The 14168-nt window shown below is 35.1% G+C and overlaps 1 protein-coding gene across 7 annotated transcripts in view; it reads right to left on the reverse strand.

Moving 5' to 3' along the window:
- Positions 1 to 8522: 8522 nt before the first annotated feature.
- Positions 8523 to 14168, reverse strand: part of LOC133620350 (potassium channel subfamily T member 1-like) — a 289334-nt gene continuing 283688 nt past the window's right edge. For all 7 annotated transcript variants that reach the window (XM_061981789.1, XM_061981785.1, XM_061981788.1 and 4 more), the window contains 2 exons: positions 13662 to 13746; positions 8523 to 9441 (listed from right to left, as the gene is read on the reverse strand). In XM_061981789.1, coding sequence (XP_061837773.1) covers positions 9321 to 9441; positions 13662 to 13746 — 206 coding nt within the window. In that variant the 3' untranslated portion in view covers positions 8523 to 9320. The remainder of the gene's footprint in view (positions 9442 to 13661; positions 13747 to 14168) is intronic.

Consider the following 14168-nt stretch of genomic DNA (forward strand, 5'->3'; position numbering starts at 1 on the left):
AAATGTAATCATCAAAATAATGAAGAAAGTAAATAAATCATTGAAATATTTGGCTTTGAGTGCATCGATAAATATCATCATCTCTGTAGGCAACAAGTCAAAGATCCTCTAAACATCAGGAGTGTTCTGCATTGTGTAAGGACCTATACCGCAAAAACACTCGTCAAAGATCATCTATACAACATGAGTGTTCTGCGTTGTGTAAGGACCTATACTGCAAAACAGTGGTTAAAGATTGTCTATATAACAGGAGTGCTCTGCTTTTTACTGCAAAAACACGAGTCAAAGCTCCTCTATATAACAGAAGAGCACTGCTTTTCATTGCGAAACCACATGTCAAAGATCTTCTACATTACTCTTATTGTAAAAAAAAAAAAAAGAATTAAAATCAATGTTATGAATTCACATCAAATATTCTACTTTGAAAGAGTTTTTGGGGTGGAAAATATTCCACTTTTTGTGTTTTTGCCATAAAAAGAGGGTTTTGACATGCATAAAACATGAAAAATATCTTTGTATTGACAGATCTGAAGTTGATCTAGAGATTTAAGCGTTAAAAGTACAAATAAAATAAAAATTATGACTTATTTCAACACTTTTATAAGTTTGAAGCCCAAAAAATTTAAATGGGGATAAAAAAAACACGTTATTGTTAAAAAAAATAATATTTAAAATCAATATTATGAATTCTACTTACTTCACATCAAATGATCCACTTTGACATATTTTTGGAGTAGAAAATATTGCACGTTATGTGTTTTTGCCATAAAAATGTGCATACAACATGAAAAAATATCTTCATATTGACAGATCTGAAGTTGATCTAGAGATTTAAGCGTTAAAAGTACAAATAAAATAAAAATGATGACTTATTTCAACACTTTTATAAGTTTGGAGCCCCAAAATTGTCAATGGGAATAAAAAAACAACCTTATTGTTAAATTATGAATTAAAATCAATGTTATGAATTCTACTTACTTCACATCAAATGATCCACTTTGAAATATTTTTTGGGGTGGAAAATATTGCACGTTATGTGTTTTTGCCATAAAAATGTGCATAAAACATGAAAAATATCTTTATATTGACAGATCTGAAGTTGATCGAGAGATTGAGGCGTTAAATGAAAAAAAAAAAAAAAAAAGACTTATTTATCACATTTGTATTGGTTTTAAAAAAGAAAAAAAATATTTTTGTTTTTATTTTTCAGTGGAAAAAAGTTTGGACAACCCTGCTGTAAAATTTAATCATCAAAATAATGACGAAAGTAAATAAATCATTGAAATATTTGGCTTTGAGTGCATCGATAAACATCATCTTTGTAGGCAACAAGTCAAAGATCCTCTAAATAACAGGAGTGTTCTGCATTGTGTAAGGACCTATACCGCAAAAACACTAGTCAAAGATCCTCTATACAACAGGAGTGTTCTGCATTGTGTAAGGATCTAAACTGCAAAACAGTGGTTAAAGATTGTCTATAAAACAGGAGTGCTCTGCTTTTTACTGCAAAAACACGAGTCAAAGCTCCTTTATATAACAGAAGAGCACTGCTTTTTATTGCGAAACTACATGTCAAAGATCTTCTACATTACTGTTATTGTAAAAAAATATATATATATATCAATGTTATGAATACACATCAAATATTCCACTTTGAAATATTTTTGGGGTGGAAAATATTCCATTTTTTGTGTTTTTGCCATAAAAAGAGGGTTTTGACGTGCATAAAACATGAAAAAAATTGCTTTTTATGGACAGATCTGAAGTTGATCTAGAGATTTAAGCGTTAAAAGTACAAATGATGATGACTTATTTCAACACTTTTATAAGTTTGGATCCCCAAAAATTTAATTGGGAATTAAAAGAAAAACCCGTTATTGTTAAAAAATAAATAAATAATGAATTAAAATCAATGTTATGAATTCTACTTACTTCACATCAAATGATCCACTTTGAAATAGTTTTTGGGGTGGAAAATATTGCACGTTATGTGGTTTTGCCATAAAAACGTGCACAAAACATGCAAAATATCTTTATATTGACAGATCTGAAGTTGATCTAGAGATTTAAGCATTAAAAGTACAAAAAAAAAAAAAAAGATGACTTATTTTAACACTTTTATAAGTTTGGAGCCCCAAAAATTTCAATGGGAATGAAAAAAAAACCCTGTTATTGTTAAAAAAAAAAAGAGATTTAAAATCAATGTTATGAATTCTACTTACTTCACATTAAATGATCCACTTTGACATATTTTTTGGGGTCGAAAATATTGCGCGATATGTGTTTTTGCCATAGAAACGTGCATAAAACGTGAAAAAATATCTTTATATTGACAGATCTGGAGTTGGTCTAGAGATTGAGGTGTTAAATGAAAAAAACAAAACATTACTTATTTTTCATATTTTAATTGGTTTTGAAAATGAAAAATAATTTTCGTTTTGATTTTTCAGAGGAAAAACGTTTGGACACCCCTGCTGTAAAATATATTCATCAAAACAATGAAGAAAGTAAATAAATCATTGAAATATTTGGCTTCGAGTGAATCGATAAACATTTTTCTCTGTAGTCAAAGATCGTCTATTCGACAGGAGCACTGTGCTTGAATAAAGGAGACATGTTGAGTGTGGCTGCATGCAGCTTTTATTTGTTCCTATGGTCCATCTTAGAAAGAGTACAAAATCAACATGTCAACAACATGCATGTTCCCTTCCTTCACACTTGCTATTATCAAAAACATGCTCCTGTTCCCAACATGTCCTCAGGGGCCCGGGGCCTTCTTCACATGGACAGAGAGGTTAAAGGGACATGCCTTGTTCTAGTCTACAAGTCTTAGTGCAAAAATAGTCCTCTCTTACGTGGCAACACAGACAGGCAGAGAGCATATCCAAAGTTGCTATTTACACACATGAAGGGCGGCCATCTTTCTTCCAAAACATCCGAGTGGAGCGTCCCCATAAATAACAAGGTCACCAGTCACATTGGAGGCATGTTAGCGAGCGCCTGATTGAGGCAAAATAACTCAAAGACATGGTGGACATTTTTATTATTATTATTTTTTTTACACATGTCCAAAAGGCAAATGTTAGCATTAAAAATAAGTAATTCTGATGTTGAAGTATTATTGTAGCTAAAGTATTTGCAAATCTGTGCACCTCTAATCCCATTCATGTGTACTCATTTGTGTGTTTGTGTCTCAATATGTGTGTGTGTGTGATCAGATCCATGTGCACTAATTTGTGTGTCTGTGTCTCAATCTGTGTGTGTGTAATCAGATACATGTGTACTAATTTGTGTTTCTGTGTCTCAATCTGTGTGTGGACTAATTTGTGTGTCTGTGTCTCAATCTGTGTGTGCACTCATTTGTGTGTCTGTGTCTCAATCTGTGTGTGTACAAATTTGTGTTTCTGTGTCTCAATCTGTGTGTGTGTAATCTGATCCATGTTTATATTTGTGTGTCTGTGTCTCAATCTCTGTGTGTGTGATCAGATCCATGAGCACTAATTTGTGTGTCTGTGTCTCAATCTGTGTGTGTGTGTAATCAGATCCATGTGTACTAATTTGTGTGTCTGTGTCTCAATCTGTGTGTGTACTAATTTGTGTGTCTGTGTCTCAATCTGTGTGTGTACTAATTTGTGTGTCTGTGTCTCAATCTCTGTGTGTGTAATATGATCCATGTTTATATGTGTGTGTCTGTGTCTCAATCTCTGTGTGTGTGATCAGATCCATGTGCACTAATTTGTGTGTCTGTGTCTCAATCTCTGTGTGTGTAATCAGATCGATGTTTTAATTTGTTGTGTCTGTATCTCAATCTGTGTGTGTGATCAGATCCATGTTTTAATTTGTGTGTCTGTGTCTCAATCTGTGTGTGTCTAATCCTATTCAGGTGTACTAATTTGTGTGTCTGTGTCTCAATCTGTGTGTGTATGATCAGATCCATGTTTTAATTTGTGTGTCTGTGTCTCAATCTGTGTGTGTGTGTGTAATCAGATCCGCGTTTTGTGTGTCTGTGTCTCAATCTCTGTGTGTGATCAGATCTGAGTTTTAATTTGTGTGTTTGTGTCTCAATCTGTGTGTGTCTAATCCAATTCACGTGTACTAATTTGTGTGTCTGTGTATCAATCTGTGTGTGTGTAATCAGATCCGCGTTTTGATTTGTGTGTCTGTGTATCAATCTGTGTGTGTGTAATCAGATCCGCGTTTTAATTTGTGTGTCTGTGTCTCAATCTGTGTGTGTGTAATGAGAGAGTGTAATGTAGTGTCGTCATCACAGAATAAGATGAGTGTGTGCAAGGCGCCAACTAGTGGTGAGTATAGAGAAGTAAAGTTGCAGACACACAAGTCTTTTTACACATCCAGATCACTGCACAGACACACTAGTCATGTGTGAAAAGACAACCAATCGGTGTTCCTGCTTCACACACATCAGAATACACAGACATACATTTTTTTTTTACACACACTCGTGTTGTCCCCATACCAACATTTTAGTACCAGTACCAAAATGTATTTTGGTACTTTTCTAAATAAAGGGGACCACAAAAAATGTCATTATTGTCTTTGTTTTAACAAAAAATGTTAGGTTACATGAAACATATGTTTATTATTGTAATTTAGTCCTTAAATAAAACAGTGATCATAATAGACAACTTGTCTTTTAGTAGTAAGTAAACAAACAAAGACTCCTAATTAGTCTGCTGACGTATGCAGTAACATATTGTGTCATTTATTTACCTATTATTTTGTCTACATTATGAGGGACAAACTGTAAAAATGGATTATTAATCTACTTGTTCATTTACTGTTAATATGTGCTTATTGTCTGTTTTAACATGTTCTATCTACACTCCTGTTAAAATGTAATAATCACTTATTCTTCTCTTTTTTGATACTTTACATTAGTTTTGGATGATACCACACATTTAGGTATCAATCCGATACCAAGTAGTTACAGGATCATACATTGGTCATATTTAAAGTCCTCATGTGTCCAGGGACATATTTACTGACTTTATAAACATAATATACATTTAAAAAAAAACCAAAAAATGTTGTGATGATAAAAAATATGGATGTAATCATAGTAGTATCGACTAGATACGCTATTGTACTTGGTATCATTACAGTGGATGTCAGGTGTAGATCCACCCTTGGCATTTGTTTACATTCAGGAACGCTAGCTTTTGTTAGCGGGGACGCCGGCGAGCTATTGTATCCTCCTAAGGTGTGTAGTGAAGCATGTTTAGCTATTCCTCATCCTGCAGTGATAATGGTACTTGTAAGAAACTTACTTCATTTGTCGCCATGGAGACAGGGATTAGTGATTTAGAAGTAGCTAAAACACTGTGGATGGATGTTAGCTGCTAGCTAGCTATCCATGTCTTAAAGCACCTCTTCCTGAGGGTGTTTCAGTGTTATAACTTCACCTTTATCTTTACTTCTTACACCAAAATGTGTCCATTCTCCCTTTTCTGTCTACACACTGTGTCTGCTTGTAAGTACTCTGTGTGTGTGCGCTGCCCAACATGCTCCTCTGCTCGTAAAACCAGCAATGTCACCACGTGACGACACTCCGTCATGCCCGGGAAGCGGTACTTTTCAAACAGAGTATAGTACCGTTTTTGATTCATTAGTACTGCGATACTATACTAGTACCGGTATACCGTACAACCCTAACACACAGATCGAAATACGGACAGACATATTTTTTTTGTTACACACACAGAGATCGAGATACAGATACACAAATCAGTAGACTTGAATAAGATTACAGACGCACAGATTGAGATACACATTTGAAGTAGTTTTGCTACAATAATACTTCCATATGTGAGGGCTAATAACCAAGCTACAAGTGAGTGTCTAACCAGAAATACTGGTAATTAAAACACATTGTGTTCAGTAATTGATATCATTTCATATTTTAAAGTCATGACATGTAGAATTTGTGCTGACTCGTGACTAATATAAGCCTTTAGACAATATTGACCCAAATATAAGACAACTTTTTTTCAAAACCAGTTTTGAACAAGGGTGTCCCGATTTAAAATTGATATCAGTCCAACATCAGTATCGGATGATATGGGCTTGCATCGAAAATGTCCGATACAAACAGTCCCGCAGCGTGTTTACTTGTGCAAAGTGAGCTAGTTAGCATCTAAATGTCCTCCGTTGGTCAAGTTTGGACTTTTCTCGCATTTCAGTCATTTACAAAAAAGTAAACATGTTAGGCAATTGACTACAGGGAGCTAGCGGGTACACAACAGCTAAGCACACAATAGCACACAAGCTCGACACAGGTAATAATTAACTAAACAATATTGCAGTGTAAAACAGCACATCTGTCCAATATAAACAGGTATCAAATAATCACTTATACATACAACGTATTAGAAAGTATCCAGTAACAAACGTGTCTGCACCATTCACTTTACGGCGACATGAGCTTAACTTAAGAAAAAATAAAACATTTAACACTTCACTTCAACTTTAAGACAGCATAAGTCCATTCCTGATATAAAAAAAAAACAGGTTAATGTCTTTCATACAGTCGCTACCAGTGCAAAATGGTACAATGATACTGAAATTGTATCAGATCAATATCGGTATCGGAGGTGAACAAGTTGTATCGGGACACCCTTAGTTTTGAAAGACAAACTTATTTTTTAATGTTAGATTTCTTTTCTGCTCCTTTTTCAATCAATCAATCATTATTTTTAAATACGCAAAACAAAAACAATCAGACATTTGCATCCTACCAGGTGTGTGTGAGTGACAGGGGAAAAAGCTCCGACTTGCCTGCTTAGAAGAGAAGTTTGTTGTGTAAATCTTTACGCCCTGCATGCAAGACGACTTGTCTTTTTTTGGGGGGTGGGGCTCCAGTCTTGTATTGGGGTCAATGTTTGACATGTTTATTGGTTTTGATACAGTGGGACCTCCAAAGCTGAACATAAATTGTAGTCACGCCTTAAAAGTCAAACAAAACGTTACGTTTAAAAACATGCAGACTTTAACTTAGCAAGCATTTTGGGAATTACTGTGGTGTTTTGGAAATGTGACGATAACCATAGAATTGTACATTGAACTTTCCGTCAATGTTTTTCTTTATTTGACTTTTATTGTGCTGTAATGTTGAACTATTCCTCACTTTTGTTCTGAAACATCACATAAATATTTCTTTTTTTGTTTTTGGAGGTTCCACTTGATTTTTTCAAAGCTTGACAAGAAGCTGAAAGTGTGTGCTCCATGAAGAATGTCTCCTGGTGTACAAACAGGTATTTACAAATAAATAATGGCACAATAGCAGATTAGAGGAAGTGATGATGAATACTGACTTCAAAAAAAAAAAACACTGCGTGGGAAAAACCAGACGTTGTGATATAAAACGTTGGCGTTGATCCCAACAGCCAGCAGGGGGCAGCAGACTCAACTATGTAAACATTTTCAACACATCAATGACAGTCCATACAGCAGGTGGTCATAATAATAATAACAATAATAATAATTATAATATTATTATGATTATTATTACGACAATAATACAAATAATAATAATCATAATAATATATTATCATCATCATGGGTACTCCGGCTTCCTCCCACTTCCAAAGACATGCACCTGGGGATAGGTTGATTGGCAACACTAAATGGTCCCTAGTGTGTGAATGTGAGTGTGAATGTTGTCTGTCTATCTGTGTTGGCCTTGTGATGAGGTGGCGACTTGTCCAGGGTGTACCCCGCCTTCCGCCCGATTGTGGCTGAGATAGGCTCCAGCGTCCATCCATCCTTTTACTACCGCCCCCCCGTGACCTTCGGGGTCACGGGGGGCGGTAGTAAATGGATGGATGGATGATGATGATTATTATTAATATTAATCATCATCATAATAATAATAATAATAATCATGAATAATTAATAACAACTATGGTTAATTAATTAATAATGGTAATAATAAAATAATAACTATAATAATAATCATAGTAATAATAATAATCATCATAATAATAATAATCATCATCATAATAATATTCATTATCATCATCATGTTATGATGATGATTATTATAATAATCATCATCATAATATTCATCATCATAATATTATGATGATGATTATTATTAACAATTAATAATAACTGATTATTATTCATACTTAATAGTAACAATAACCATAATAATAATATTAATAAAATGTATCATAATAATCATAGTAATAATAATAATCATAATAATCATCATCATCATAATAATAACAACAACAATAATAATAATCATAATAATATGATTATTATGATGACGATGATTATTATAATAATGATTATTATGATGATGATGATGATGATGATGATTATTATTAGTCATAATAATAATAATAATCATTAATAATTAATAATAACTATGGTTATTAATTAATAATGGTAATAATAAAATAATAATCATAATAATAAAACATACAAATAAAAATCATAACCATAATATTAATAATCATAATACTTATAATAATCATAGCTATAATAATAATCATCATCATGATAATATTCCTCATCACCATAATCATAATGAATATTATGATGATGATTATTATTAATAATAATCATTATTAATAATTAATAATCATTTATTATTAATACTTAATAGTAACGATAACCATAATAATAATATTAATAACAATTAATAATAACAGTAATAATAATAATAATCATCATCATAATAACAATCACCATCATAATAACAATAATAATAATAATAATAATCATAATAATAACAATCATAATAATAATAATCATCATCATCTTAATAATAATCATAATATTAATCATCATCATAATAATGCCCTAAAGTGGGAGTCCACACACCTGCCATGATGATGATGATGATGATGATGATGGCTATATCCACATTTTCTACAATAATGGCACCGCCCCCACACTGACACCTGTGCTCCTAAGGGAAGTGTGTGTGCTCCTACAGGAAGTGTGTGTGCTCTACAGGAAGTGTGTGTGCTCCTACAGGAAGTGAAACCACTGACCCAAAAGAAAAAGGTTGCTGTATGTTGCTGCCCTGATGCTTGGCCCACAAACACAAGGCACGAGGGCACAGAGTGTGTGCGTGTGTGTGTGTGTGTGTGTGTGTGTGTGTGTGTGCGTGCGTGTGGCAAAAAGAAACTAGCCTTAGACGACGCCCTCCATGTTAGTTGTGACAAGATGGCGGATGATGAGGCACTCTTCACGCGTCAGCAGAGTGACGCCAACAGTCCTGTGCGGCGCTGGCTCCGAGGTCAAAGATCTCGCCAGCGTAAGAGGGGGACGGGGTGAGGGCGGGGCTCTCATAGGTGCGTCTCGTCTCTGGTCTCCGAGCCGAAGCGCGCCTGGTTCCTGGTGCCTCGACACTGGCCCACCTGGGATTCCTCGGGCATGTGGGCCAGGGGGTCTGAGCGGATGATGTACCTGAAGACCACACACATCCCACAGAACATGCTGTTTGTTTCCATGGCAACGGCCTCGTGGAGCCTGCAACATGTGGTATTGACGTCTGTGGCTGTAGACAACCTCCCGATGGAGCGTTAGATTAACACCAAAAGACGACATTAAAATATCACGGCTAGAGACGAGTACCCTTCACATTTGACCCCGTACTCAATGGTAGACATTTTCAGTACTTTTGTGTGGAAATAATTATTAGTTTTTGATCGTAAAACATCATTTTTATTACTTAAAAAATGATGTGATTATGATAACTGCTGTCCAGTTATTATATTTTGTTTTATGATCACAATTCTCAGTCTCATTTGCAAGTCGTTCATCCAAGACGTTCTTTTTTAGGTTTTTGTTGCGCCCTAAAAAGTGTTAATACTGTAAGCATTGCACGTATTATGCACCGGCTGTTTGATTGCAACATGTAGTTGTAGTTTTTATTAACAAATTTGGAGGTGTGGAAAATTTTTTTCTTTTTCTTTTAAATAGCCAACGCTAATCAATAGCATGTCAGCAGCAAAGCCAATGTATATTAGCATCAAGCTAGCACATTTTTTAGAAAAGTAGAAGCCTTACTTTTCTTACCTTGGGGTCTTTTTTTAAGTTAATTTCTTTGTTGGCATTTAAAAAGTCAACATTACCAAGAGGTAGTTTGGCTGTGTCCGCTCTCAGTGCTGCTGGAGTGATCGCCAAGCACCGTTGGATCATACGTGAATCGGTGACTGGTAGGACCGGCGGGGTTCGGTCGGTGCCAAAAAAAAAAAGTACTGGATCAATGCCGACTGAGTCACTTGTCACAACACTGGTTCTGTAGCTGCCGCGTAGCGTGATATACTTGTTAATAGCGGTGTCTCAATCTGATATTAATATCCCATGTCAGTATCGTATGATATCAGCTTGCATCTAAAAATGTCCGATACAAGCATGTTTACTTGTGCAAAGTTGTACAGCCTTTTAACATCTAAATGTACTCCAATATTTCTTCTATCTTAGTCATTTACCAAAGGTAAACATGCTAGGCTATATTCTACATGGAGCTAGCAGCTACACCACAGCTAAGCACACAATAGCGCACAGGCTAGACATACATAGTAAGTGTCCTCAATTCACTGCTTCTCAATTATTTACAGGGAGAAGAAAATATAAATAGTATAATTGGCCTATAAAGTGGTTATAAGTACACCTCTGCATAACATTGTATCCTTATTAACATCAAAGAAAACAACAACGGTATTCCTCGTCTCCCCCCGTAGCCGCATGGAAGCCATACGCTTCGTCACATTGTAGTACGGGAAAAAATAAATTATGTTTCACAGGGTCACCCCCCCTCGCCCCCCCAATGGGGGCTCCACTATTTCAGAAGGACCGCCTCAATTTAAAAATATTGCAGTCTAAAATGTGTTGTTACAGGCAAGTATTGAATACTCATAGTTGCATATTACTTACACATATAGGGTCACTGTATTAGAAAGTATCCAGTAACAAACGTGTCCGCATCATTCAACTTACTGTGTCCCGAGCTTCAAAGGCAAATGCACTTGTTGGGGGGGAATTTTGCCTATCAATCCTTATGTAAGAGACAAACAGGTTTTTCTTCTTTTTAATGCATTTTAAATATTAAATAAATGTGATCAAAAGTCCGCTTACAATGGAGCCTATCAGAGCTGCTCTACTCTACCTATAAAGTCACTAAAAACATCCTCCATTGAGGTTTTATATACACACTGTAAGTATATATATATTTATAGTAACATTTGATATTGATGTATTTTGTTCATTTTAATCATACGCGGTGCATTCATTTTAAAAACGCATCACAACGTTAGATTTTTTTTCAAATCACATCACTGATTATTACTCACTGCGGACTTCATGAGAGCCAACATACATAATAAAACATCACTTACTGTACAAGGTCTGCTGTCATTAGGATGCAGACTGCTAGGATGTTCATATATTCCCATTTAGATGAGGAATGACTCATAATCCCTGTGAAGGAACGTTCTCTGCACTTCCGGGTCTAAATTGGCTGTCAAAGTGTACCAACTTGTTGGAATACGTCGTCATCCTTCTACTGTCCAGTTGAGAGGCATGATTTATGATCGACTATAAACTTTCACGGGCAAAGGAATCGAGGAAGCAGCTTACCACGCTATGATGTAAACATAGCACCATACATTGGTGATGCTTACTTAAATACTTAGTCTGTGTTAGCACTTATAATAACAATATCACTAATACTTGGTCAATATTCAAGTCACAAAATGTAAATAGTTTGTCTGTGTTAGCACTTATAATAACAATATCACTAATACTTGTTAATATTTAGGTCACAAAATGTAAATAGTTTAATCCAGGAATTCCCGTTCTTTCAAACCCTTTTTCGACCCTTTTTTTGTGGCGTTCCACCGTCAAAATATTCCTCCAAATTAGGACAAAAAAACGAAGTTGTTTTTTGAACTGGAAAAATTCCCGTTTTTCCTGGAATACCTTAATACCATTTTCCAATTAAAAATGTTACTACGTTAACATTTCTCGACCGATTTTAAAAATGTCAACACCAACCATTCTAACTTTTGCAGAACAATACTTTTTTTTTTAGCATTTTCACTACACTTCCCAATTTTCCCGGAATTCCTAAATTTCCATGAAATTCCCATTGAAATCAATGGGACATTTTTCAAAGTTCCACAACTCCAACATTTTTTATCCGACTCAAACCGTTCCAACTTCGAAATATTCAGCCTGTTCAGGAATTGTTTGCCTTTTTCAAACAATCCTTATAAAATTCCCAGATTTCTTAGAATTCTCAGTTTTAGGGACATTTTCCCCATTCAAAATTAATTGGCCATTTTTCAAACTTCCACAATTCCCACATTCTTTAACCGATTCAAACCATTCCACCTTCAACACATTAAATTCTTCCTGGAAATTCAAACAACCATATTTCCACGTTCAACAAATTTCCAGGAATTTTTTTCTAACCTTATTTGCAACCTTTTTTAGTGCGATGACTCCTTCCACATTTTTCAACCCATTTCAACCGTTCCACTGTCAAAAAATTCCTCTGAATCGGGACAAAAAAACAAGTTGGTTTAAGAACTTGAACAATTCCTGGTTTTCCCGAAATCTGTAATACCATTTTTCTATTAAAAATGTTACTACTTCAAAATTTCTTGACGGATTTAAAGAATTCCAACACCAACCAATTCAGCTCATTCAGGACATTCATGCTCCCAATCATTAAAAACAACAACAACACTTTCCCCTAAATTCCTACATTTCCAGGAAGTTCCCATTGAAATGAATGGGACATTTTTCCAAGTTGCACAATTTCCACATTTTTCAACCTATTCAAACCATTCCACCTTCAACACATTCAACTCATCCTGTAAATTCAAACTAACTTTTTTTTCCACGTTCAACAAATTTCCAGGAATTTTTTTTCCTAACCGTATTTCCAAACATTTTTAGTGTGATGACTCCTTTCACATATTTAAACCCATTTCAACCGTTCCACTGTCAAAACATTCTTCTTAATCAGGAAAAAAAACACAAGTTGGTTTAAGAACTTGAAAAATTCCCGGTTTTCCAAAATTCAGTAATACCATTTTTCAATTAAAAAGCAGTTACTACTTCAACATTTGTTGACCGATTTATAGAATTCTAACACCAACCAATTCAGCTCATTCAGGACACTCATGCGCTTAATCATATTTTTAAAAATCCCACTTTTCCCGAAATTCCCAGAAAGTTCCCATTAAAATGAATGGGACATTTTTCCAAGTTGCACAATTCCCACATTTTTCAACCTATTCAAACCATTCCAACAGCAACACATTCCACTCATCCTGGACATTCAAACTAACACTTTCCCAAGTTCCAAACCAAAGTCCGATTTTCCTGGAAATTTAAACTCTTCAACATTCAAACCCTTCCAACATTGAAACAATTTTTACATTCATGCTACATTCTGTCAGTATTTCACTTCAACTTCAGCATTCACACTCATTTCTTCCAGGAATTGCCTCTTCTAGTTAACTTTTTTTTTTTTAACCACAAAAAAGGGGAAAAACAGACTTTCCAGGTGTCACTTTTTGAGGAGTGTGTATTTTTTGACTTGGGCGCCACGTAAACAAACCCTCCTCTCCAGCAAACAAAACATGGCCGTTATAATAAGTGACACTTCTTACACAATGTCGTTGAGTTCCAACATGGTGTCTGGAGGCGGGTTGATGAGGACGTAGGACAGCGTGTTCTGGTGGTCGTTCATCTCGTCTGCGGACAAACAATCAGGAGTCAGACCTCCCTTCAAGCGCCCGCTTGGCCCCGCCCCTTACAGCCCACAGCACAGAAGCAGACATGTGACTCACAACCTATTATTATTATTACTGAAACAACTACATACCTCAAATATTATAAAAACATTCTCCAAAAATAGCTCATGTATTTATAAATATTGACAGGCTGCATTTAAAAAAATACTGAATTATTAGCACCTCATAATGTGGGATTATATTTTTGCATACAGGTTATTGAATATTTTGATACCGTGACGCAATAGTCAAACATAATATGGAGGTATTCATTGTTTCAACTGAGATGTTACTATTTGTCTCCATGACAACCCACCTGCTTGTGGTGCTTTACAAAGACACAAGGGGGCGGAAGAGAGAGAGAGGGCCTCAGCGTTACTGACG

The sequence above is a fragment of the Nerophis lumbriciformis genome, linkage group LG24, assembly GCF_033978685.3.
Source record: "Nerophis lumbriciformis linkage group LG24, RoL_Nlum_v2.1, whole genome shotgun sequence".
Lineage (NCBI taxonomy): Eukaryota > Metazoa > Chordata > Actinopteri > Syngnathiformes > Syngnathidae > Nerophis > Nerophis lumbriciformis.